Raw genomic sequence first — 25,896 nt, 5'->3', positions numbered from 1 at the left:
ATTTTCACGACACACAAGCGCTGATAATGGGCCGGTACTTTATTTACATGTTGCAAAATGTGAGATGCCATTGCCACTGAATGCTGCTGCTGCTTTCGTGGTGTCACGACTGTGGTTGATAACAGAAGACAGGACACGCGGCTTTATTTGTATGCCTAAATCCCTACATGCTTTAATTACTGGACTACCAAGCATTAAGTGGAAAATTCATCATTCAACATCTACTGACCTAGCGCACAAATAATCAGAGAGAGAATGAACAGATTCATTAAATTATCAGAATATGATTAAATCACTGAGCAAATAGAAAATGTATGATATAGTAAGAAAAAAGCTGTAAAATATTATAGTTTACAATAATTATTCACATTCAAAGGCTTTACATCTCAATACATACACAACATGGCCCCTGAACATGACTTCAATCCAAATGATTCATATATTAGAATTTAAATAACACAGAATGAACTAGAGGCTAAACAATAGCCATCAAATAACCTTATACAAGAATAAAAATACAAAAACTGTATCCTAATATCATTGCATTACTTGCTTCAGATTTTAATAATACATCATCTGTACATCACAGTTCTAGTCAGTTACAAGCCAGGTAGAGTATTCCATACACAATGTAACCGACTGCCATCGACTTGATTCAAACAATTTTTCTAACTAGAAGAAAACACTACTCTAGTGCTTCCTCAACTTTATAGACAGATACAGCAATTTTTCATCGGTTATTTGGATCAGATAGATATCTTTTAACTGACATCCAACCACATTGAGCCCCGGGCCCCAGGGTCCTATTCACCTATACTCCAGTCACACACTGCACACACAGACTCAGCTGAAGGAAGAGGACCTTTGGAAAGGACCTTAAGGTAATATGTCAAAAATTAAAAGCATTATGATAATACATATTGCTAAAACAAGAGCACAAGTTAAATCAGTCGCTTTAATTTCTATTGGGCCAAACGTCAGAATGAAAACAAAATGGGCCGATGAGCCCGATGAGGCAGTTCTGCCATCTCGTCCGGGGACAACAGCGTTACCGTGATTGCTTCGGAGAATGATAGTGTGTGTGTGTGTATGTATCACTTGTTGATGAAGGTTTTCTGTTCAGCATGGGGTGGTCAGCACATACGATTTAGTTTTCAATAGGACGTACTGAAGATGAGCCGACTATCCCACCGAAAAAGAAGTTGCAGAATTCACATCACAAAGAAATAGCCAGTGAATGGTACAGAACAGCCAAATTCATCCAATAAAATACGCTATGGTTACCAATGCAGTCAAAAATACCCACCTTTAAACTTGAATAAACTATATCTCCAGTGCCCTGGGAGAGAGAGAAGCAGACAAGGCTGAGCTACAAAACTGGCCATGCAGGAAAGATAAGCAAGTTATGATTAGGAAGTACAAGCTAGTGGCATGTTTACCCGCCCCCTGTTAGCAACACATCCTAAGTCACGGCTACAGAAGGCTCGCACTTGTATAGAGACTGATTCAGACCCATGTCTCACTGCAGACCGGCACTCTGCTTTGTTACATCGAGACCTTAGTTTGACTGCAATAAGCAAGTTCCAAGAGACTTAAAAAAAAAAAAAAAAAAAAAAACTCAAATACCGTGGGAACACTTGGGCTCTGACAAAAATATATATAGGGTTTGAGTTTGGTAAACACGTGAGACTGAATCTGCGTACAGTATCTGTTACAACCATGGAGTATTATGCTGTTGAAGTGGGGCCTGACTACAGCTTGCACATACGATGTAGGAATAGGATATGGTTTAATTAAGATATCAGGATAGGCTCTGGTTCACAAAAGCTAGATTTTGTGTTATGGTATCATTGGAGCAGGAAACCAGTCCTTGCATTTGAGATAGTCCTAGCGGTAGCCAAGCGTGTGTCCCTCTATAGGACAAGCTTGCCCCTCTCTTCCCCCCCCTGCAGAATGTACAAAAAGCAGATGTGCATGGTGGCAGTCTTATCATCCATACATGGAAAAATGCAATAGAAGCCTCACAGAGAGCACAAAGAACAAGCAAAGCAACCCTGAATCCAAAGTTGTATTTTTCCCATGGTTCTACTCAGGAAAACAAACAAGGTCTAGATGCCAGCGTCTCTAAGAGTTTGTTTACATTGCGGTGATGAAGGGCACTAAAGAGGGTGTTACTCTGCTCAGTGATTGGCCTCAGAGCTAAAGAGGAGTGGCCACAGGAGGAACTGTGCTCCTATAGGCCGGGGTTTTGGTGCCTTTGATAGATCTTTCTCCACACTTCCTGGATCTTCTTGCACCATCTGTCAGCATTTCCGCTGGGGTCCATCAAATAGTATGTTCTGTTAGGCTGCAAAAATAAAAAAAATCACAGGAGATGAAAAAAAACTATTAAAAAAGTAAACCACATAGGAGGAGAAATTCTAATCAGTTGCCAAGTATCAATATACTGAACAGACGTCAAAAACAAATAGTAATTTACCGTATGAACAAAGAAGGTTTTGAAGTTCTTGGCCTCAGGGCGTAGCTCTAGGGACCAAGGAATCTCCCCTTTCAGGACCTTGTTTACAGGATCCACGTAGTACAGGTGTGGTCCTTCAGTGAGAAGCAGCTGTCTCCGTCGAGCAAACAGACCCTGCAATGGAATGCCACACGTCTCGAGACATTAGCTCACCAACAGAGGGGGCTATGAGGCCTATGTGACTCTCCTAAACACAGCACTGAATTCATCTTTACTTTCTATATGTCATCAGTCAGAGAAACACCATGGGAGGTGAATTCATTTATGCTGAGCCAAACTTAACTAGAAAACCTGTTTACATTTTACTACAAACATCTCATACACAGCCACTGTGTGTATTCTAGCTGGCAGAAAGAACATCCTCCCCCATAAGAAGACCTAACTTCAAAAAGGTAAAGTAAATATATCCTGAATTACATGGCCTTGAATTCACACACCTTCCTTTTGTCCACTGGGCCCATCTTCAGGATCAGGTTATTCTCCACAAACTGGTGCCTGTGTAAATAAGCAACATCAGATTACTGACACCCACTCGGTTTCACTCAAAACATTAGTTTTTCTACAACAAATGAACATTTTTCAAAGATTCAGATTTACATCAAAAAACAAACAGGACTCTAAAACACAGAGATTAACAGGTCGACACATTGGCATGGGGGGGCTTTACCAGGTGTTTCCAGTGGTCTGTTTGTCCAGCAATAGCTGCTTCTCTTCTTCAGTGAACTGCAGATCCAGCTCAAAAGAGTTATTGTCCAGGTCATGGATGTACTGCTCAATGTTGCTGCTGGACCTCTGCGGGGGTGTGGATTCATGTGGTGACAAGGAGTGTGATGAGCTGGACTGGGCCACCTGCATGTTGCTGAACTGGCTCAGGAGGTCATCATACTGAGAAATGAGACGGTTGAGAAAAGATATAGTGATGCTTGTGGTTTGTTGAGGAGAATACATTTTTAAACAAAGCGTCACACCTGAGTTTTCCCATGACCAATCAAAACAATGGACAAAAAGGAATGGGGGGACCTGGACTGTAATAAAATATCTTACGTTTCCATAGCAGTCCTCATCATCCTCAGACATGGCTGGCAGGTAGGGGGTGAGCTTGGGGGGTGTCTGTAGGTGGAGGTCGCTCCAGGAGATAGTGTCGAAGAAGGGGTGCTGCCTCAAAGGGTCGTACCCTCCCATCTCTTCACACCCAATCCGCTTGGAAGGGTCCAGTGACTGAGAGAAAAAACAAAATACATTCTGTAAATAACAAACACCAACTGACCCCCGAACTTATCAAATTAAAGTCCCCATGCATATCAGTAACATTTAATGGTATCTCACATCTATGAATCCTGGTTCTTGATGACTTACCAAAAGCTGTTTGACAAGATCCTTGGCTTTGGGGAAGAATTTCTCGGGGAATTCATACTCCAGCTTTATTATCTTCTGGAATATTAGGTACTCATTTCTGCAACAAATGAAACACAAGAGGAAAAGAACAAAATAATAGGGGCTGTTAATGAACTCTTGTTTTCTAGAGTGACATAACTGGGGCATGGTTGTTGTCACGTCTAGCATTAAAGTTCAATAACAAAATCAAACAATGGAAAATTTGACAATTAACTTCAACTTAGTACTCACCCAGCTCTGAAAGGTGGTAAACCAGCCACCAGCTGATAGGTAATACATCCCAAGGCCCAGAGGTCAGAGCTAAAAAAGGACAACAGATACAGGAATAAAGTCGAAATGTGATGCCGCCATTATCTGACAAACGTTAAAACAGAACAATGATTAGCACTTGTACAGTGATGACCAAACCTCATACCTCTTGCAGGCAGATTTCTCTGTCAGCAGCTCTGGAGACACGTACTGTGCTGTTCCGACAAAGGAGTTTGCTCTCGCTGCCAAAGTGTGGAAATAAATGGTTAAAAGACACGAATAACGTCATCCTGCTCTCAATGAGTAAAAGGCTAAATTGATGTACTTAACACACTTGTTATACTTTATGTTTAAGTAAAATAAGGACAGTGGTTATACCTTGTTTACTGTCTGATGATAACTGTTTTGCCGTCCCAAAATCTGTTATCTGGATGTGCATGTCTTCACTCAGAAGAATATTCTCTGGTTTCAGATCTCTGAAATGACACAAACCAGTTGTAACTCATGGGGAAACAAACGCTTAACAGGATTTGAAAATGACATATCAAAAAAACCAAAAAGGACAAAAGAAATGGAAAGTCTTACCTGTGTATTATCCCCTTATTGTGTAAGTATTCTAGAGCACAAACTATTTCCGCTGAATAGAATCTAGTACAGGTCTCGTCAAAAGAACCAATTTTGCGAATGTATTTCAGGAGCTCTCCATTCTTAGCGTAGCTCAGGCCAAAATCTAAGAAAAGCTAGTTAAGGAAGAATGATTACCAGAAATCAATTGTTAAAAAACACAAACTAAGATGTTTTTGACACATTAACAATAAAACAAGAGGTAAGTTGTTAATACACCACATGCCTTGACAAACTTATTAGAAGGATACACAACTTCTCATCATCTTGAAATGTGAAGTAGAGCTTGACGAAGAATGGGTGTTCTAGATTCGACATCAAATCTCTTTCTCTTTTCACGTACTGGGCTTTGTTTGCCTTCACAATATGGCGCTTCTCTAAAATCTTAACTGGTGGAGAGAAAAGACAATTTTAGGATACAATAGTAAAAATACACCAAGCAACTTTTACATGTTGATAATACGTGTCATTGATATCATTCACCAAAAGCTGGTGCATTATTACTTACTTGCATATTCTTTACCCGTTACCTGCTCTCTTGCCAGGACAACCTTAGGATGAAAAAAACACAACACAACATGTTAGTTTCTTGTCTGACTTAGGAGAAACTCATAGGGTCTACTTTGTCAATTCCCCTCAAATGAACCGAGGATGCCTCATCCAAGCACATTAATCAAAAGAATGCTAGCATGTAGCGACATCTACCCAGGTATAATTCAAAAGCTAAGTGGAATGCAAGTTACATACCGTTGAGAAGGAGCCCTCTCCCAGAATCTTGCCGAATCTAAAGTCCTCTGGCTTCTTCTTGCGTGGCTGAGGGGCCTGGACAGCCGGCTGTGTGCGGAGGTCTGCGCCCTGGCTGCTGGCAGACGCTCCTACAGCACGGGCCTCTGAGGCGGAGCCCTCCATGCTGGGACAGTGGCTACTGCTTGCGCCTGGGATAGCAAGTGGCGAGCAGGAGTCAGGGTGGTTTCTTACCATTGATGGATGCGAGCAGGAACAGATGACAACGCTGGGCTGAATGGGCACAACATCATACTGGTAGAGGAGAGGGAACATTGAGAACATATCAGTCAGCAGGGTGATGCAGTTGTCGTTCTGGTTTTTAGCATTTAAATAGTACATCTTCTTCTTAGACCTAGTCTAAGATTGCACCATTTAACACACCTAAAAACTAATGAATCATCCCTTCATTATGAATAACAATCGGTATGCTGGCAAGCTTAGGCCAACCATATCTAGCAACCACATGAATGCTGGGAATAAGATATTACAATAACAACAGCAAGAACTGCCTTTAATATCAATTTTCATAAAGAATATCTGTGTTTGAAGAAGATCGTGCCTTTCTCTTCAGCTCTTTAAAAAATTCCAGTCTTTTGAACTGGAATTTTAAATATTTTTACCATCATTCTCTGAGCAAATAGATTTCATAACAGCTTGCTAATAATGCACCATAATTTTACCTGAATAGGATAACACAATAGTGATAGACAAGTGTATAATTAAATATATACGAGCAGTTAGCCAACATTTTCAGAAATTAGTGTAAATAAAAGTAGATGAGATCTGGATCACATAGAGTAGACCCACCCCATCCAAGGTTGACAACTTAATTGACTGCACCCAAAACTGTTGGTAGAATATCTTAAATATACAATTTCAAGTGAGACCCCTTGAGGAGCAAAGTCTAGAATTGATATGGACATGCAACGACTATTGAAGACGTCGCTTCTGCGGCTGGTGGTCCCACCCTCCAGTGTTTAAGTTGTGAAAACTATGTCAAAGTCAGTGCTTTCATGTGACTGTTGTACTTACTACCTCAGCTGCACTGAACACATACAATTTGTAGCCACATGATCAAACTGAAAGGCAGTTAAGGCGAACAAACAAGTACAAGAAAACCACAAAATAATTGTTGAGGACTCGAAGATAACATACAGCGACAGGTTGTGCTTTCCAACAAACTCCTTGGTGCTTGTACCAATGTTGTTTATTTTCTACTTACTGAACCACGAGAACTATCAATGCTGATGTTGTTCAGCTTACAACTCTGTTAGTGTTAGTTAGCTAGTTCAGTTGGACTAGCTTCTTCTCATTCAAAACCAAGGTGTGGCCTTTTAGCTGCCTTATCCCGGACTTGACTGTATTGTTGCCAACTAACGATAGTCGTATTACTCTCTACTGAACCATTACTGTAAGTCAACCATGTAATGGTTGTTAGAAACATGTCAGCTAACGTTAACCCAACCCTAAGTACTCGGGTAACAACAGGCCTGTGCGAACTTTCTTTGCTAACTAATGCCTGCTAGCAAGCTAACGTTAGCTCCTGCTGCCTTGTCAAATAAAGCCGGCCATCACTGACAGCGAGTTATAAACTTAACGCTAACAGCCAGTCAATTAGCTAACGTTAGCAAGCCAGGTAACAAGTAACGTTAACTTCAAAACATTATGCAATTTTCACATAACGTTACTCAGTCACGGTCGAATTTGATGTGCTAGCATTAATATCGAAATTTCAAAGTTAATGGGTTGACAATCTAACTACAAAGTGTTAACCTTAAAAAGCTGCCTTCTAACCAAAGGTGGAACGCAGTAAAGCTACCGTTAGCTTGTTAGCTACTGTTAGCAAAGCAGGAGCATCGTTCGAAAGCGCGAACATGTTTAGCTAACGTCAGCCAACAGATAACGCTACTGACCAAGGGGGAATGGTCATCCTATAAAACTATCAGCAAGCATTTTAAAACGCGAAACCAATGCAGAATAATTAAAAGAACATTTGGTCATGAATTAAGCCAGGTGTTAGACAATCCCGTTTAACGTAGCAAACATTAGGTGTTGTGATAGCCAACATTAGCGAGCTAACGTTGCTAGTGAGTCGTAACGTTAAACGATCTTTTGCGGCTAGCACCGCTCTTCGGATGAAGGCCCGACCTAACTATTTGTTGTCAAACAGCCGCCACACTGTACATTTTCAGCACCGGCTTCGAACTGTTATTCTTTTCAGAGTTACGACACTCACCAGCTGACTTGTAGCTCTTGCCATGGGAGTTTTCCTCGAGTATTTATTTGGAATAAAATAATTAGAGAAGCTCCAGTAATGGCTGCCTCTGCGCCTTCATTTTCGAGCTGTGACGTCGTTCCACAACAATGTTACCGCAGGACAGCAGAGGAGAGTCCCGCTGTGTCCGCCCCCCTCCACACATTTACAACCTACTGAACTTCATCTTACTGATAGGAATTCAGTCAGACGGCTGCAGTTGTTTATATATTCAGATGCCGCAGTTAACGTGGCCCACAACCTTATCTTTACGCCGGTCTGTTTTAGATTGACTAATGCATTGTAGTGAGGCTTCTCCTCAGGTCGCCTACACCATTTTAACTCCTCAAGGCTGCTCCAACTTTTGTGTAGAAGCCCACAAGTCTGCGTTTACCATCAAATCATGCATATCAAACTTCAACCACCACGTACTGCTTGCAAGGATTTGTTTATTTAATCTGCGTTTACATGAAGACAAACATACAATTTATTGTATAAATTATCTTTTTTTTTGGATACTTGTACAAAACTGCATAGCCACAATTAGCCTCCAGGTCATGTATGAGCCATGAGTGTTGAAAAAGTGTTGCCAGTCTTTGTAGTAAAAATCCATAGTTGAAATAGGCTTTATTGTGACAACTTTGATCCAGTCTCTTCCTCTTCGTGATGATGTGATAGGCCTACTGGTATTGACTCAATGTTGCTCTCTGTTTTTTCATCTTCTTCTTCATCATCTTCGTTATCCTCCGAGGTGTCCGTATCCCCACTAGAATCCTCATCTTCAGGTGCACTAAATACAGAAGAACAGTTTGAATAACTTAGTAACCATACCCATGGGGAAAAAGTGTGCATGTACAGGTGTGTTTTTCAAGAATATTTTGTATTTTCCAAACATTGTTGACTGTAGGTTATTTCAGTTGCACATTTGAAAGTTGTATAAAGTGACGCAATACTAGCAGAAAAAAATGCAGAATCTAAAATTTGACCAAATGTAGCAGTAAAATAACTGGATCAGTACTAATGCTTCATTTATCATCATTTCATCACTACAAGGTTCTCAAACCGTGCGTCTGAGGGATTACCTCACTCTGAAAGTGGTTGCATGTTAAAATGCCCTCATGAGCAATATTAAATGCTTACCACAGACGTCTGTTGAGATTCCCACATTTTACTCCAGAGTTAACATCAAATGGATCTGTGAAGGTAGATAATCAGCATTTGTTAAGAAAATGCTTCAACAATAGAGGTTATCACTTTAGCCTGGTTCCAGACCTCTGAATCACTGCCAACATCTCTGACTTATTCAGCAATTGAAATTAATCACAATGATCTGTTGTATTATTGATCAGCAGTCTAGGAAACGATGCAAGAAACGTCTCCGTCAAAGTCTACAATTTTAGAGAATGCTGCCTATAATTGATGAATAATAAATCATATGAAATTCATACAGCTTAAAAGCCTTTTGAGACAATAATAATTCAGCAGCGGTGAGACAACATAGGAAAAGAAAATATGAAATATATATTTAGTAATTTAGTCTTTTTAAAGTTGAATAGATATGATCTATTTCGGGGATGGAAGTTGAACATGAAGCCGAACCAAGATTAAAATAAGGACTGAAATGACCCCAACCATCTCTGCTACACACATATATTGGTAAACACCGGAACAGACCCCAGTTTATTTCTATCTCCCCCATTTTACCGAACTCCTCCTCCACTGGTTCAGACGTGAGATATTCCTTTTCTACAGCGAGCAGCTCTTCCTCTGACTGACATGCAGCATATCGGTCCAGCAGAACTTTATTGAGATCCAGGAACACTGTCCCCCACTTGAATTTATTCAACAAGAGCATTGCTAGTTCTTTGAAACCTGCAAAATCAGATACAGTATGTTAGAGTATCACTGCCATAACTTGGAACAGGATACAAGAAACAGTCAGGAAGACAATACAGTACATCATTCCTGAATAACTAAAGCCTTACCGACAATGCAGAACGTGGCAGCAAAAGCCTCAACACAGGACAACTTGCAAGGCTTGCCGTAGTTGACCGGGTTTGCAGCTACAAGGAATGGCAGTAACCTGGGATGAGTTCCCACCATCTTATTGAAGGGAGTCTCCTCCAGTTTAGCCCAGGAACAATCGATCACTGCTATACCATTCTTAGCCACAATCTCTCTGTGTAGAAAGGTCCGTACAAAAAGTATTGACAATGTCAATCATCTGATCACAATTAGACATTTATTACAAAACAAAAAAATTTGTTAAGTTTGACCAACAGATTTAAAAATGTTAAAATAAGCGTATCTTTGTGTTTACGTTTTTGGCTGCTGATCAGACATAAAACATCTCAAGATCAAACTTTGTAGATTCAATTATTAACAGATCAATCAAAAACAAAAAAGATGACTTAATTAACTGGTATATGTCCCAGTGTATGGCTTAGTTATGAATCATCATGCGTTATAATGATAGAACAATGCACACCTGTCTGCTGGGGTCACATACTTTGTGCCCATCGGACTCAGTATGAGTCCATTAAATCTCTGATTGAGGCGCAGGTTGTGTACAAAGCCCTTGCGTGCCAACTTTCTTCCAGTACACCGTTTGGGATCACAGTGACCCAACTCCCACATGGCAAGTGGACAAGGCATCTTCACCTGAGGGGCCTCTGCTCCCTCCTCTAGGTGAAGACTTGCTGAAAAACACAGTGACAGAGGACAAAGTGTACATTATGATGCGAGTGTGAGCACTCTTACTCACACTTTTTGAACTTTTTTTCTTCATGACATTGATGTAAAACAAATTAATTGCAATTTACTTACTGTATAGCCTAAGTTAACAGTTTCATACAGCCCCCAAAATACGAGGCAAGCACAAAACAGTTACATAATAGAACATAACTTTGGCTATAATTAGTTAATTTATTATTACCTTCAAAAGCAGTGTGCATTTCTTCTGTAAAGGCCTCTAAGGTTTTCCCCTTCATTTTATGCCTTTTTTCTTTGCCCTTGTTGCCTGGGCGCACAAACGTGCCCTGCTTCTTTCTCCCCATGCTGCAAGTTAAAGTTGTTCGTTAAAACTAACCAGCATGTTCACCTGCTTTCCTCTGACGTTAGCTGCTAGCTAGCTAGCGAAACCACACAAACAAACACACAACAGTTTGTCTAATGTAGCTCGCCAAAAGTACACGTCTCGTATTTTATCTCCGGGTACACCATTCAAACGTTCAAATATATTGTCACAATACAACTGCCTTTAGTCTGCATGTATCACGCACTTCTTTGTTACACTATTTAAACTAGTTTAATCGGCTATGGCTCGTGGAAAGCACGTCGTTGTCCGAGACGTAAACGGCGCATGCTCAGATCTTATTTTCATCACGTGACCTGTCATCTGACGAACGAGGAAATGTAGCTAGAAATAACCGATAGCACGTTTTAGTCCCTCAAAAGACAACAATGCAGCGTTTGTATAACGGAATACATCATTTATTGAGACTGTTCTTGGTCTGTGTATCTCTTCTCAGTAAGTGCTGATACTCTGCTGAGTGTATTTTGTGTTAATGTCAGTAATACCGAAACATATGCGCCACATTACATTGTGGTGGTGCTGTTTGTTAATTGATTTAAGGCTGATGTCGACTTTTTTTATACAGTAAATCATGGATTCGCCGGTAAAATGAAGATAGTCGAGGAGCCAAACACATTTGGGTAAGTTTAGTAAAAGATTTGTCAGTGTGCACCTTGTTGACATTCGCCCCTTCCTGACTGATCTTCTGTGTTTAGGTTGAACAATCCTTTTCTGGCTCAGGGAAGCAGACTACAGCCTAAAGTGACCCCTTCTCCAGTGTCTGGTAAAATAGTGTAACATAATTTTAAGGCCTACCTTTCATTTAATCCTGTGTTGTAAATGTTTTAATGGTAAATGGTCAACCAGAGGATGTTGACAAAGTTATCAAGATGTTTTCTGTGGATCAACTCAGTCACTCATCATATCATCAATTTCTTTCTCAAGGCCCTGCACATTTTCATCGGCTTGTTGGGAAGTGCTTCAGTCTCACGGAGTCAACGTAAGTATTTCATATCGCATGTCATGCTCACATGTGATCCCCATCTCCACTGGCTCTCTGCAATGACCCTGTTTTGGATGCTGATTGTCTTTTACATGCATGCTACATTGACATTAAAGGATATTTGTGTGTCTGGGTTATTTTGCAGGTATAAATATGAATTATGTCCATTTCACAACATCACCCAACATGAACAGTCATTTAGATGGAATGCCTACAGTGGGATACTGGGGTAAGATGAGGCTCCCTTACATTATATTACCTACGATTACCCTTATTGCAAATATCAATATGTGAATGATTGGCAATAAGCTGTGGGTTTGTTGTAAGAGCAGCCTTTTGCGTGTTTCTAACAGGATCTGGCAGGAGTGGGAAATGGAAAACAACACTTTCACAGGCATGTGGATGAGAGACGGGGATACTTGTGGAACGAGAAACAGGGAAACAAAGGTTACATGGGTTTTAAATGTTTAAACTCTTTCTTATTGAATATAAGAGCGATTAAGTAACACTTGAGGAGATAATTATGAAACCTTAAACAGCAAATACATCAGTTAATATTCACCAACAACTCTTACCCCAAATTCAAACTTTGAACAATCATCCCAGAGCCAATGAACAGACAACTTTTCAATCAATTCATCAACTCATAAGCATTGTGACATTTAAATCAACAATATGAACTCCATAAAATGAGTGTAACTTGTTTCTTTTCATGTTTCTGTAGGTGATTTTTGTTTGCAGTGCAAGCAGCAAGCTTTCTCAAGTCTCAGAGCCCAGTACTTGTGTGTACTCGCTAACCTTTGAGACACCACTTGTTTGCCACCCACATTCGCTTTTAGGTAAGACGTAAGAACCATCTTACAGCACAAGGCAGCAGGGTGAGTCAGTGTTATTAAGGATTTCTTATCGTTTGTATGACTTTTTTTTTTTTTTAAAGTGTACCCGACACTGAGTGAGACGCTCCAAAAGGAATGGGATGAAGCTGAGCAGGGTCGCTATGAAGGTCTTATTACTGAGCAGGTAAAGATGAAATGTATAGGCATGCCTAGAGTTGTCTTTGTGGTGTAACCGCAGACATATAGACCTTTGTGCCAATTTCACTTCAAAGCTCAGCCCCTCTTGTTCGGCATTTTTCTTCCAGTTTTAGTACTTTCTCTTAACGTTCTTACCACTAACACACAATGCACGTTTGCTGCAGGGATACAATAATCTTTTGAAGGATATTTTTGAGGACGCTGGTCTCCTGAAGAGCCAAAAAGTGAAGAAGCCAGAAGTTACAGCTGATTCAGAAACACACAACTCTTTACAGAAGTGTACAGAGGTGTGTACATTTATGTACTTTTCCAAATAATAGCCTACAAAATCACGTATATTACAATACTGATTAAAATGTGACAAACTTTATTTTTTAAAGGATTTCCAAAAACAGAGAGAAGAGATTGAGAGACTGCACGCTCTCCTCACTCAACACAACATTCCCTTTGATTCAAAGCAAAGTAAGTGAATTCATCCAGACTGTATTCACTTTAAGTTTTATACAGAGTGTAATAAATAAACATTGTGCCATGTCATTGCTATATGTTGCAGATGAAGCTAAAGGAACAGTGGTTGCGACAGTTGAGGATCAACACCCACGGGGAGATAACGGTCTTATTGATCCAAACCAAGTCAACTCTCCATTTAAAAGCACCTGAGTGGATTTATTTTGTTGAACAATGCGAGCGACACAGACACTCGCTGGACGATATAGAATAGCAACAGCATGACGGGTTAATTCAAACAAGCCGAGAATAATTTTACTCGTGGATTTGTCAGTCGTGTTTATGACTGACAACATATGTCAACATATTGAGAAATAAAAACACTTTTAGTAAAATTTTTAGGGGAAAAAAGTTGAATGTATCTCATCAGGTTTACAAACTTCACAAGACACAATGGAGTCCCTAAAAACTGTTACAGGTGAAGATTTGTACTCTCTACTGTATTTGGTTGGTGCACTGAAAAGCTGTATGTCTTGCAGTGGGTAGGAGACACCATGACGTCCAACACTGTTTATACCTGAAGTGGATGAAGTTATTCTGATCAGTGACTTCACAGATTATGGGCTTTGACACGCACAAACATGTTTTGACTTTGCACATTCCTGAAACCTTTTACTGCAGAAGTCTCTCAGCTCTCTGTTGCATCTGTGGGGGATTTGCATCCGTCCTCGTCGGGCCATAATGGAGAAACTGGACTTATTTACATTTGGAGGTGGAAAAAAAAAAAAAAGTAACTACTGTATAACTTGCAATAAAAAAATGACGTGTAAGATTTCACACTGTATAAATATTATTCTGATGACTGATTACTACCAGGCAACAATACACACACAAAGTAGGGAAGAAAAAGCAACCTGGACACATTGAAATAAAAAAAAATTAGCATTACTGGTAATTTAATCAAAACACATCCCTTCCCTACAGGGCCACTCTGAAAGCTACATTTCAAACATGTTTAATCCCATCTGGAGACCAGGGTGATCATTCAGTCCACTGATCAACAAACATGTTTCAGTCTTTTTTCTGGTGGGCTTCACATCATTTTTTGATGGTGGTGGGTTCAGGAGAGCAGCTGGATGATTTCTCTGGCTCTGTGCGCCCTCTGCTGGACATCTCTGTCCTCTGGCGCTTGTCCTGACTCTTCAACCAGGACTAAGGCCTTCTTGACAGTGGTGTCTTTGGAACCTCCACGCAGCCCCTCCAGGTACTGGAGCAGTATGGAGAACTTCTCATCTGGAACCTGAGAGAGAGCGAGTATTTTTATATGATCATGTTGCTTGAATCCTGTGGTCTGTCTATAAGTTTACATATTAAAGTGTATAAATATAGTAATATAGTAATAAATAGTAATTATTGGTAATAAGTAAGTTAGTATATTGTTCTTCTAAAACAATGCAATGCTAAAAAGGTAGCACAAGAGAGTATCTTTAAAAGTATCTACAAAAGTGGCGACCATGCTATATTCACATAACGCAAATAAAAAAAACGGCATTCTTAAAAACATGTCATTTTATGTTATGAAGGGAGAGTGGGTGTAACTCACAAACTAATTAACAGGAAGACATGAAGGTCAACGCCTCCCTCTACTCTGAACCTCAGCTGAGTAAAATCCCCCATCATCATCATGCGTTTGCTCCGGCCTCTCTGTCAAACGTCCACCGGTGATTGTGACCAAGCTCTCACTGAAAAACTTTGCCAATCAGGCCTTCCTGCAAGATGTTGCAGCCGCGTCCTGGGAAAGAATCAATCTTATCCCCTCAGTGGAGGATGCCTGGTCTTATTCCAAAAACACCTTTAGCCCAATCATTGAGAAACACGCCCCATTGAAACGATTCCGGACGAAGAATCGCTACAGCCCCTGGTTTAGTCACGATTTGGCGGCTTTGATCCGCCTAAAAAACACCTTATGGCGGAGGGCGAGGTCTTCTCAGTCTGCTGCCGACTGGCTGGCCTTCAGACAATGCAGGAACAAAACAACACAGGTGATCAGGAAAGCTAAAATCAGTCATTTCAAAGAAGAATTCTCAGCCAGTGGCTCTGACGGCAAGAAATTTTGGAAAACAGTCAAATCCATGGAAAACAAACTTGCTTCTCCGTATCTACCCACTTCTATGATTTTTGATGACATTGTTGTTACTGATAAACAACGCATGGCCACACACTTCAACCAACATTTCGTGAAATCGTCTAATTTCTTTGATGCAGTTGCCCCTGAAATAGATTTATCTAACACGCCTACTTCATCACCCAGCGTTACCAGCTTCTCCCTTCAACCTGTTAAGGTTTCGGAAGTCCTGGATGAACTTATTAAGTTAGATTCAAACAAGTCAGCTGGTTCTGATGGGATTGACCCTGTGTTTTTAAAATCAGCCGCTCATATTATTGCTTCCCCTATTACAAGCCTGTTTAACCTATCATTTAATTTGTCTGTTTTCCCCCTTGACTGGAAATTGGCTACGATTCTTCCCCTCTTTAAAGGAGGCTCTGGCTCCAACCCGAACTGCTACAGGCCGATTTCCATTTTGCCCTGTCTGGCCAAAGTCATAGAGAAACTGGTACATAAACAACTAATTCACTTCATTGACTCAAATCATATTTTGTCTGACCTGCAGTCTGGGTTTAGGAAAGGCCACGGATGTACCACCACTACACTGAAGGTCCTTGATGATGTCATCACCGCCATAGACAACAAACAGACTTGTGTAGCTGCCTTCATAGATCTAGCCAAGGCTTTTGACTCGGTCAACCATAACATTCTCCTGCAAAGGCTTACCAGCATTGGCTTGTCCAGTAGTTGTTGCAACTGGTTTGCTAGCTACTTGGCTGGTCGTGTCCAGCGGGTGAAGACTGAAAACATCATGTCTGACCCGCTTACCATCTCTAAAGGTGTCCCTCCAGGCTCCATCTTAGGCCCTATTATGTTTTCCATTTATATTAACGATGTAGCAAAAGCTGCTGGAAATTCCTTGATTCATTTGTATGCTGATGACACCATCATATATTCAGCTGGTCCCTCACTCTACTCTGCTGTGTCCACTCTTCAACAAAGCCTCACCTCCATCCAACAGTCTCTCCACAGCCTCCACCTGCTCCTCAACCCCAAAAAGACCAAACGTATGCTGTTTGACCAGAAAAGCCTCATCATTCCCAGCCCTCCCAAGGTCTACAGTGCTGATGGCTCGGAGCTGGAGTTTGTCAGCTCCTACAAATACCTTGGATTCTGGTTGGACTCGTCTCTCTCATCTAACATACACATCAATAACCTTCTGGCTAAAGTCAAAGCTAGACTGGGTTTCCTGTATCGAAACAAGGCCTCCTTCACACACACTGCCAAATTCACCCTTGTGAAAATGACCATCCTTCCTCTATTTGATTATGGCGATATAATTTATAAAATGGCATCAAAGACCACCCTCAGAAAACTGGACACACTCCACCACTCAGCAATCCGTTTTGCCACATGTGCACCCTTCACCACCCACCACTGTGCTCTTTACAGATTGGTGGATTGGCCCTCCCTTCATACCAGGCGGCTACAACACTGGCTGCTTGTGGTCTATAAATCCATTTTGGGAATGACTCCTCATTACCTCTCAAATCTTCTGCGCATTTCTGACAGCAATCGGCATTTAAGATCCAGTGACTTCATTAGGCTCATCATTCCAAAAGTCCGTACTGTGTTTGGTCATAACTCCTTTCATTTTGCCGCTGCAAAGGACTGGAACTCATTACAAAACACACTCAAACTAACAGCTCTCACTTCTCTCAACATGTTCAAACATAAGCTGCAACAAGTTATAGTTGACTGCTGTACTTGCTGACCAGCCCTCACTTCTCTTTCTTTCTTCCATTTTTTTTTTTACAAATAACATCCAGTAATCTGCCTTTTATTTTGTACATAGTGTTTATTATTTTATCTAGGTTGTTTTTAGTCATTTTTCCATTGTTTGTTATACTGTATTGTATCTGTGGTGTTTGTGTAACTTGTGTGGACTGTGCTATTGCCTCTTGGCCAGGTCATCATTGAAAATGAGAATTGGTTCTCAATTGATTTTACCTGGTTAAATAAATAAAATAAAAATCATCACCACCACCACACTGGTTCATTTTACCTGCACGAAGTCAAACATGTGCTGCAGTAACCACGTCTGCCTGGTCTTCTGGAACTTCCACTCTGTACGGTTTTCAGCCCAGCTGCAACAACAAAATCATTGAGTTGAATTACAAGAAAAGGTGCTGATTTTTGATACCAGTTTGTTGTCCGTGTTATTATACTTGGTTGCTTTATAGCATTCACTGTATTTTCTTGCTACAATAAATAAGCTTCAGGACCCTGACCTTGAAGAGGTACTCTGAGATCTAGTGTTGGACTTTTTGTAACACAAGAGACCGATTAGAAGAGAACAGTGAAGGCAGTAGAGGCCGAGAGTTTTAGTCACTAATATGAGTAAATCTCAAAACCAGCAGATCATACACTTCCCACGATGCAACTTTGCATCTTTCATGCCTGTGCGGTAAACAGCTATCTTTCAAAGTCAATGCCCCATATTTGGGCTTTCTGTTATAATGGGGTTTTTATGGGGGGGAAAGCAACGGCTCTCCACATTGTCAACATAAGTAACCATATGTTTTGGGGGCTGTACTGAATTGCATTACATCAGTTAGGTTTTCCTGATTACGTGTATGTTTTTCTGTGAAATGTTACTCAGGATATAAGTCAGCCGTAGACAACAGGTTTAAAATGTTTTGTGAACCTTTTGTGGTATTCTGGATTTATATCATGACTGAAAAGTAAATGTAAATATGTGAATTGTTTTTAAGCCAACAACTCTTTGCTCCCCTGGTTAAGTGGATAGTGGACAGACAATATGGTTTCTTATATAACAAGTGATGACATCATAGGCAGACGGCCAACATGTGGATGCACCTGTCCTGTCCTGACTAAGAGCGTCTCTTACCAGGTGAGGTAATCTAAGGCCTGCTGAGGTGCAATGGGTCCAGATGCTTCAGCTTTCTCTAAGGTCTCTCCCTCAGTCTTAAGCTTCTTCTTCTCTTCCTTTTTAAGGATCTTCTTCATCTTCCTCTCCAGAACCCGCTTTTCCTCAGGGCTCAAGTCCTCCTCGCCCTCCAGCTCGTGTGTCTGTCAAACCAAAGCAAACCAAAGGCTCATGGGAGTTCTTACTGACATTAACAGGCCCTCTACCTTGCATAAAACCATTATCAAACATCCTTAAATAACCGGCGCGACCGACTGTGATGGAATGATAAGAAGAATGTTAGAATAATAATTCCACTTTTGTGTTCTGATCAGACATTTCCTGCCATTTTACAGTTTTCTGGGTCAATACAGAGGTAATGCTAGATGCCTCAAATATTTTCGATCTCTTTCGAGTTCTCTCTTACAGTACTCTTACAGTAAAATGTAAAATAAATGTGACCTGTTTTTGTGCAACAGTGTAAAGACACGTGGAAGCTGAAGCACTTTTTTGAGCTTGAATCACTTCCTGTAGCGCTGCAGTTCAGAGGGATGGTGTTTCCTGTGTCTGCAGGTCAGAATCGCACGTTTATACTGTGTGAAGTTCACTGCAGTGTGCAGCATCCGTTCAGCTTTGCATTTGAAGCACTCACTCTTATCTACAGCACACGTTTGCACTGTTTAAAAACAACAACAACCTCTGTTGCCTAATCATACAGAGGAGCCAAAAAAAAAAGGTGTGCAAGTGAATTTTCAATCTAAACAAGAATTGGATTTCAGTTTATTTTTTGCTTCGTAACAGGGTGAAATGAATTATTATTTAAACCTACTGGAAAGAGAAATAAAGAATCAAATTCGAGCCGTTTTGCCTCAGTAGCCAGTAACTGCAGCGCAACTTAAAGACTGCGGTTAACTCTCACTGGAAGTTATACAAGGGATATAGTATGCTCTGATTAAACAGACCTTAGTCTGCACAGTGACGAAGGAAAAAAAAAGGAGGGAGGGAGGGGAGGAAAAGATTTGATCACATGGCCACGAAGTCATTCTGAAAATATGCTGGCGGTGTATTGCCCACAGAAATATTAAAAAGTCCTTCACAGCGAGCGTCCGTGTCGATGCAACGAGCATCATTGTCAGAGCTTTGAGTCAATCGGCAGCATCGGGCTGGTGGATACAACACAGGAGAGGAGTGGGTGACGAAAGCAAAAATGGTAAGTGGAAACATGTGTTCTCACAGAGCGGGCTCCTCAAAGGGGAGCAGACAAAGACGGGGCATGTGGTCCTAGAAAGATTTTAAAAAGAAAACAGTTCTACGAGATTAAAATTAAAATTTGGTCTCAACTTTGAGTTCAATTTAGGAAGAAAATGCACTAGGTTGTGTAAGAGTATGTTCCTGTGGAAAACCCACAGGCTAACCAACCGTAAACACTGTCGAAAAGGTATTTTTAAAAGACTGCTGATTAGAGTTTGATACTTAAACGTGCTGCAGAGAACAGGATGTCATCAGCAGGCGTTTCCTCTTTTCATTTTCAGTCTAATCGCAGCGTGGACTTGGTCCCCACCACACCTCCATTTTCCAACAGTTCCCCCGTCTTGGAGACCTCCACTTCAGCAGTTTCCTCCATCTCTGACATAATTGCACCCAGTGACATTACCTACAATGTCTACAGTTTCTTGGCGGGGTTAGGCTTCATGGCAGGCTGCTTCCTGGTCTACAGCTTCATCCAGACCTACAGGGCCCAAAGGCGGCTGGCTTGGCTCGACTGCCTGCTCTGGGCCTTTTGTGTCCTCCAGCTGCTGCTTCTGCTCCTCTCTCTCCACGCAGTGGCCCACAGAACTTATTCCCCGATTACCACGGGTTTGGGCTGTGCTGCTCTCTCCTTCACCATCAACACAGCCTCTCTGTGCAGCCTGTTGGTCTTAGTGCTCATGGCTTATGTCCTAACCCTGGATCCGCCATCCCACGCGCTGCTGAGGAAGCCTCGGGTCTGTGCGGCTCTGGTGATCCTGACTTCTATCCTGATTTCTCTCCTGCTGGCTGGGCTCCGCGGACCTGGGGATGATCTGCAGGAAAAACGCGAATGTTTCATGGATACAGTCCTTGCTGGTGTGTCGTATGCAGCCGCTAGGTTGTGCCTGGCTCTTTTGATTCCCTACATCCTCCAACTGGGTCTTGTGATAGGTGGCTGCGTCCGGCAGTGGAAATCTAAAGGACGTTTCCTCTCCGGTTCCGAGGAGGGTCCCTTGTTCCTGACAGTCACTTTGGTCGTGTTTTTCTGCCAGCTCTTCTACAGCGTGGCGCTGGTGAGAGGAGCACAACTAAAACAACAAGAGCGGCTGAGGGAGAAAGTGTTTCTGAGCGTGGCCGAGTTTGTGCTGTTCTCAGGGAGCAGTGCCAGCCTCCTGCTCATGCTGTTCATGCACAGGCCGTGTCGAGAGAGTCTCCACGGGGCGTGTAGGCAGCTGAGGGACTGCTGTCGGAGCCCGGGGCACTCACAACCAAACAGAAACATCATAGCTCCCCACATCGAGATCACAGACACTCTGCAGGACATAGAGTCATAGAGGAGTGAGACTCTCTCTCATATGAGAGCAGAACTCTTCCGATGCATCGAAATGAAGACTTTTGAAATATGATGTCTTAGATATATTCTGAATCTAATTTTTAATATTATTTTAATGCTTTTTTTTTTTTTTTTTACTTAAGTGACAATTTAAAGATTTTTAAATGCATGCATTCTCCTTTTTAGTGTCTCCAGTGTCAGAGTTTGCAAAACTGTTTTAAAATTTACTTTTTTTGTACTTTTCTTCCCAGAAAATTGTTTTTTGCTGTACATCTGCAGAATAGTGCAACATGGACAGTTTTTACAATCACTGTTGCAATAATAACTATATCTAGATTCTATATATTAACTATGATTGAGACCATTAAACAACAACTTACTGTTTGTAGTAGTGTACTGTTTTTTTCCTCCTGAACCTGCTCTTAGTTGAACCCCTTTTCTCGCAAAACAGACTCCGTTTTCATAAACACAATTTGCACAAAAGCCCCTCGAGACAAATCCCCAAATGACACGTAGGAAACATTTAGTCAAGGAAAATAAAAGTCACTCACAAGCTTAGGCCAACAGTGTCAATATTTTTTCACGTCATTATTTCTAGAGCTGTTAAAAACACCAAAACAAGGCAGACAAGCGATACTCTGAACTTTCCAACCTCTTTCAAGAAGTCGATGGGCACCAGTTCTAGGAATAAGTGACCTGCATGGATCACATTGGTGCCAACACATGGTGGTACGAAGCCAGGGACCAGTAGGAAAATTCACACTGGAATTTCAGACTTTAACACCGTGTAAAATCATAGTAACAACACTTAAAGTCAAAGATGAAAATATGCTACTTCTTTTCGGAAAGTCACAAAATCATCAAATGCAAAACGTGACGCATTACAGTATTAACATGGGAACTCTTCTGCAGTCTCAAACAGCTTCCTGCAAACCAACTTTTGGTTTTATGGAGTCTAAAGAAAAGAAATGATGAAGTGAGACTGTCATTCATCTTGTTTTGTGTAAATAAACTGCGTCTGCGTTTGCTTAAAGTCCCCTGGCTCCCATATTTATATATTTTAACATTCTACAATCATAGTCACGTTCACACTTCAGTGTCAGTGTTGACAAGTTGGCTCTGTGTGCTATCTTGACATAATTTATGCAATAAAATTAGGCCACATAAAAATACATAGGGGTCATTCACTGTGACAACGTAAAGTATTGCTAATAAACTGAGAAGCTACGATGAAAAAAATGTTTTCATGTTTGGCTGAAAAGATACGATGTGTATGTGTGTGTGTGTGTGTGTGTGTGTGTCGGCCTGCCTGCATCGTTTCCTCTCGCTGTGTGTGGTGGGTGGCACCAAAACGCTTCTCTTGGTTTAATGCGACACCTGCTTTCAAAGTCACGGGGAGGATTAGAAAGACGCAATGCAGGGCAAGGAAACTCAGGTACGTTTTTATATGAAATTACAAAATAACTTATATCAAAGCTACCTGACTTTTATCGTTTTCAATCTAAAGTATCTGTAAATAAACCATTAATATGATCAACAGTTAGTCTGAAGCAACTGTAGCATAACAAGTATTCTGACTTTTTGAAGTCTTTCTGGGCATTTCATGCCTGTATTCTGTACGAGATAGTAGAGAGAAAACAAGGAGAGAGAGAGAATGGGACCATCATGCAACAAAAGTCCCCGCTCAGACTGGAACCAGAGACACTGCAGTTTATGGTTGGCGTCTTTAAACCCTAGAATACCAGGCGGCACCACTATTGCGATTGTCTATCAAAAAAAAAAAAAAAAAAAAAAAAAAAAAAAAAAGTATTTTCACTTTGATGCATTCTCCCCAATCTTCACTCTGAAATCATTTTTAGAAATGCTGCACTTTTTTAAAACAGAAACAGCTAAACTATAAGACAAATATTCATTAATCCCAAATTGCCCATAATGATCATTAACTAATATAGAGTATATTCAGTGTTGTCATTTATTGATAATATAAACAGAGGTTTTTGTCTCCTAAAAGTCTATTGAGTCAAACTTAATCCAACTCCTGCGACGCTGAAAACACGCTCGACTTACTGCACTTCTCTCTGTCTAGTTCAAAGAGTGGTCATCACTACACATCCAGGAAGACGACACAGATGACACCACAGTCTGGAGTGGGGCTGAAGCCTTGGAAAAGGGCCACTACTAACACCTGATCAAGTGTAATACGGACACAACCATGTGCGTGGACCCTATAGTTTTCACTGATCACACAAATGACACAAAGGCCGTCATCTCTGATTTCCTGCAGGCAGCGTCAGAGAGTAGGCAGCTGTATATTATCAGCCTGTTCCTCTCTAGCCTCTACATCATATTACTGTTCCCTGTCGGCTTGTTAGGGAACATCCTCATCTTAGTGGTCAACCTGAACCCCAGCAGCCGCTTGACGGCCCCAGACCTCTACTTTGTGAACCTGGCCGCGGCCGACCTCGCCCTTGTGGCCGACTCTCTGATCGAGGTGTTCAACCTGAAGCAGGGCTACTACGACAAGCTCGGCCTCTGCACCTTCATGAACCTCTTCCAGCAGGTCAACATGTACAGCAGTGTCTTCTTCTTGACCTGGATGAGCTTCGACCGGTTTGTGGTCCTGACCGGCTTCACGGGGCGCAGCATGCCGCACGCACGCCTCAGCTGCTGCCTTATCTGGGTGTCCTCGTCTTTGCTCACCGTGTTTCCTTTTGCTATAGCTCAAAGGCAGCACATTGGAGAACTCCACTTCTGCTTCGCGAACGTCACCCAGATTCAGTGGCTGGAGGTGATAGTGGGCTTCTTGCTGCCTTTCTGCATTTTGGGTCTGTGCTACTGGAGGATAGCGCGGGTGCTCCAGAGGAGTCAGAGGGGCCAGGATGGCCAACAGCAGAACCCTCGCAGGCAGAAAGCCCTGCGGATGATCTCAGCAGCCGTGTTAGTCTTCTTCCTCTGCTGGCTTCCAGAGAATGTGTTCATAAGTTTTCACCTCCTAAGAGGTGAGGCAAACCGTGGCACACTGTGGCAGGACTACCCCCTGACAGGTCACGCTGTCAGGCTGGCGGCCTTCTCCAACAGCTGCCTGAACCCGCTCATCTACAGCTTCCTTGGGGAAACTTTTCAGGAAAAACTGAGGAGCAGATGGGCCAAGCTACACAGATCGGCCTCGGAAAAATCTATCTATGTACCAGCTGCGAGCACATGTGGCCAAGCAAAATGCGTCAGACCAAGCCAGTCCACAAATGTAAGCTCCACGATCCCTCCACAAACTGTTCTACTCCCCTCAAATAAATACCAGCTGCATACTGTAAGTCACACAGACAATAGATGACACTGTGTCTGTGCCGTCAGTGTAAAGTCGTCATTAAAGGACAACGTAAAAGGAAGGACTCCAGCTGTTGTGGAAACGCTTGTGTTGAATCAGTTAATTGAGACTTATGCACATTTATTGGGAATTTTGACATTGTTTTGAGGGGTTTCTTCTACTTGAATCAATATAGATTTCCGCTTTTTAAGACATTTCTGATGCCACCTGAAATGCAACATCAGACCATTTTTTTCCCCCAATATAAATTATTTTAGTAATATAAACTATAGCTGCACTAAATTGTATTTTTTCAGCACCTTAACCCTTGCTTTGCGGACTGTGTTATTACCAGCACATGATATGATTTTTCTGTATGAAGCAACACCAATCAGCAGTCAGAGTTCACCCGAGTACTCAGAGAAACAGCGAACACACTTACCTCAGTTTGCTTTGTCTTCTGTCTTTTCTTTTGTTTTCGATCACTGGTTGTAATTTTCACATCAGGAATTTGTACTGGAGCCTCCTGGATTAAATAAAAAAATCATTCTTTACTATTTTAAGCAATTTCATTTTGTGTCATCTGAAACAGGAACAGGTCCGATGGACTGTGTTTCTCACCTCAACTTCCATCTTTTTCTTTTTCTTTTTTACTTTGGTCTCCATCGTTTCTTCCACATGAACCGTGACATCTGAACTCAATTTCTTCCTTTTTGCCAGATTTGTCAATGATTTGTCTTTGGCCATGATTTAATGTTTTCCTACAAACAAAAACATGAGCACGTAACTAAAGAGCAGGAACACATGGACAGACAATAACTCTCAGTGAGGCTTTTGCATACTTAATTTGCTGAGAGAAATATTTCAGGACACTAAAACAGAGAACTACAACTACAACTGAATGTGAATACGCAACACATGTAAACCGTTTTTCACAGCCAAAAACACACGTCAGCTGGTTACTTTTCGACGGCCGCCACATAAGACGCTAAATCCGCTCAAACGTAATCATGGACCAAACATGTATTGAATTACATTGCTATTAAACACATTTATACTTACTTTAACTGCGAAGAAAGCGTGTAGAAATCTGAACAGCACAGATCAAGCACGTGAACTCAACCAGGAAGTGATGTTGCATAGGTGACTCGTGATTGGACAGATATCGCTCTTTGTTTTGCGATTGGTCGACAGAGATGTGACGAAGTGACTGCTTCAGTAGCCCTCAGCATCTGTGGTTATCACATAGTATATTATATACTATAAATATATATTATATTATAAAAAAAAAACAAGAATTGCAAGTGGTTCGGAAATATGTTTCTGCAGAAAAAGGCAATAATATTGCAGCATTAAAATAAAAAGAAGAAAACAGTGAATTTAATGCTGAGTTGTTACAGTGTGAAAACATAAAGCAGCTGATTAGGACTGAAATTATAATAAAAAATGTTAATACAGTTTTCGATGTGCCTCTCAAGCCAAAACATGATATAAAATTGAGTTGAAAGGTTAAATATTGACTTTAGTAACAGCATTTGGAAAAAACTATTTCACTTACAAGGTAATCTACAACTGGGCCAACTCTATCTACTGCTTAAGATTGTGTAATA

The 25,896-nt window shown here is 41.3% G+C and overlaps 6 protein-coding genes across 7 annotated transcripts; 3 read left to right on the top strand and 3 right to left on the bottom strand.

Moving 5' to 3' along the window:
* Positions 1-24: 24 nt before the first annotated feature.
* On the bottom strand, positions 25-7,960 carry pdpk1b (3-phosphoinositide dependent protein kinase 1b). Of its 2 annotated transcripts, XM_031842991.1 has the most exons (14): positions 7,809-7,960; positions 5,534-5,824; positions 5,295-5,337; positions 5,038-5,175; positions 4,748-4,892; positions 4,541-4,638; positions 4,329-4,404; positions 4,145-4,213; positions 3,875-3,971; positions 3,563-3,736; positions 3,186-3,403; positions 2,956-3,013; positions 2,480-2,632; positions 25-2,347 (listed from the first exon to the last, which is right to left on the bottom strand). In XM_031842991.1, the coding sequence occupies exons 1-14, from the start codon at positions 7,830-7,832 to the stop codon at positions 2,234-2,236; spliced, it is 1,698 nt and encodes a 565-aa protein (XP_031698851.1). In that variant the 5' UTR covers positions 7,833-7,960; the 3' UTR covers positions 25-2,233. The 2 variants fall into 2 exon arrangements, with proteins under 2 accessions (XP_031698851.1, XP_031698850.1); XM_031842990.1 differs by lacking the exon at positions 7,809-7,960 and having other exon boundaries at positions 5,534-7,774.
* A 298-nt stretch (positions 7,961-8,258) lies between these two features.
* tsr3 (TSR3 ribosome maturation factor) lies at positions 8,259-11,206 on the bottom strand. The gene is made up of 6 exons (XM_031842995.1): positions 10,762-11,206; positions 10,315-10,525; positions 9,812-10,005; positions 9,531-9,698; positions 8,967-9,021; positions 8,259-8,616 (listed from the first exon to the last, which is right to left on the bottom strand). The coding sequence occupies exons 1-6, from the start codon at positions 10,880-10,882 to the stop codon at positions 8,454-8,456; spliced, it is 912 nt and encodes a 303-aa protein (XP_031698855.1). The 5' UTR covers positions 10,883-11,206; the 3' UTR covers positions 8,259-8,453.
* gnptg (N-acetylglucosamine-1-phosphate transferase subunit gamma) lies at positions 11,182-14,699 on the top strand. Its single transcript, XM_031842994.1, has 11 exons — positions 11,182-11,355; positions 11,486-11,540; positions 11,616-11,683; positions 11,845-11,899; positions 12,048-12,131; positions 12,256-12,349; positions 12,627-12,741; positions 12,840-12,922; positions 13,101-13,223; positions 13,317-13,398; positions 13,490-14,699. Exons 1-11 carry the CDS (start codon positions 11,289-11,291, stop codon positions 13,594-13,596), a joined length of 933 nt encoding a protein of 310 aa, XP_031698854.1. The 5' UTR covers positions 11,182-11,288; the 3' UTR covers positions 13,597-14,699.
* On the bottom strand, positions 13,257-25,422 carry chlsn (cholesin). Its single transcript, XM_031842998.1, has 6 exons — positions 25,349-25,422; positions 24,908-25,047; positions 24,729-24,812; positions 18,402-18,583; positions 17,556-17,637; positions 13,257-14,683 (listed from the first exon to the last, which is right to left on the bottom strand). The coding sequence occupies exons 2-6, from the start codon at positions 25,031-25,033 to the stop codon at positions 14,504-14,506; spliced, it is 654 nt and encodes a 217-aa protein (XP_031698858.1). The 5' UTR covers positions 25,034-25,047; positions 25,349-25,422; the 3' UTR covers positions 13,257-14,503.
* On the top strand, positions 19,460-21,462 carry LOC116381137 (uncharacterized). The gene is made up of 2 exons (XM_031842993.1): positions 19,460-19,629; positions 19,952-21,462. Exons 1-2 carry the CDS (start codon positions 19,627-19,629, stop codon positions 20,981-20,983), a joined length of 1,035 nt encoding a protein of 344 aa, XP_031698853.1. The 5' UTR covers positions 19,460-19,626; the 3' UTR covers positions 20,984-21,462.
* Positions 22,378-24,703, top strand: LOC116381136 (G-protein coupled estrogen receptor 1-like). The gene is made up of 2 exons (XM_031842992.1): positions 22,378-22,417; positions 23,069-24,703. Exon 2 carries the CDS (start codon positions 23,195-23,197, stop codon positions 24,311-24,313), a length of 1,119 nt encoding a protein of 372 aa, XP_031698852.1. The 5' UTR covers positions 22,378-22,417; positions 23,069-23,194; the 3' UTR covers positions 24,314-24,703.
* Positions 25,423-25,896: the final 474 nt, after the last annotated feature.

The sequence above is a fragment of the Anarrhichthys ocellatus genome, unplaced genomic scaffold (assembly GCF_004355925.1).
Source record: "Anarrhichthys ocellatus isolate YVR2014 unplaced genomic scaffold, GSC_Weel_1.0 scaffold4, whole genome shotgun sequence".
In the NCBI taxonomy this organism is placed as follows: Eukaryota; Metazoa; Chordata; class Actinopteri; order Perciformes; family Anarhichadidae; genus Anarrhichthys; species Anarrhichthys ocellatus.
This window is presented reverse-complemented; position numbering and strand designations above follow the sequence as displayed.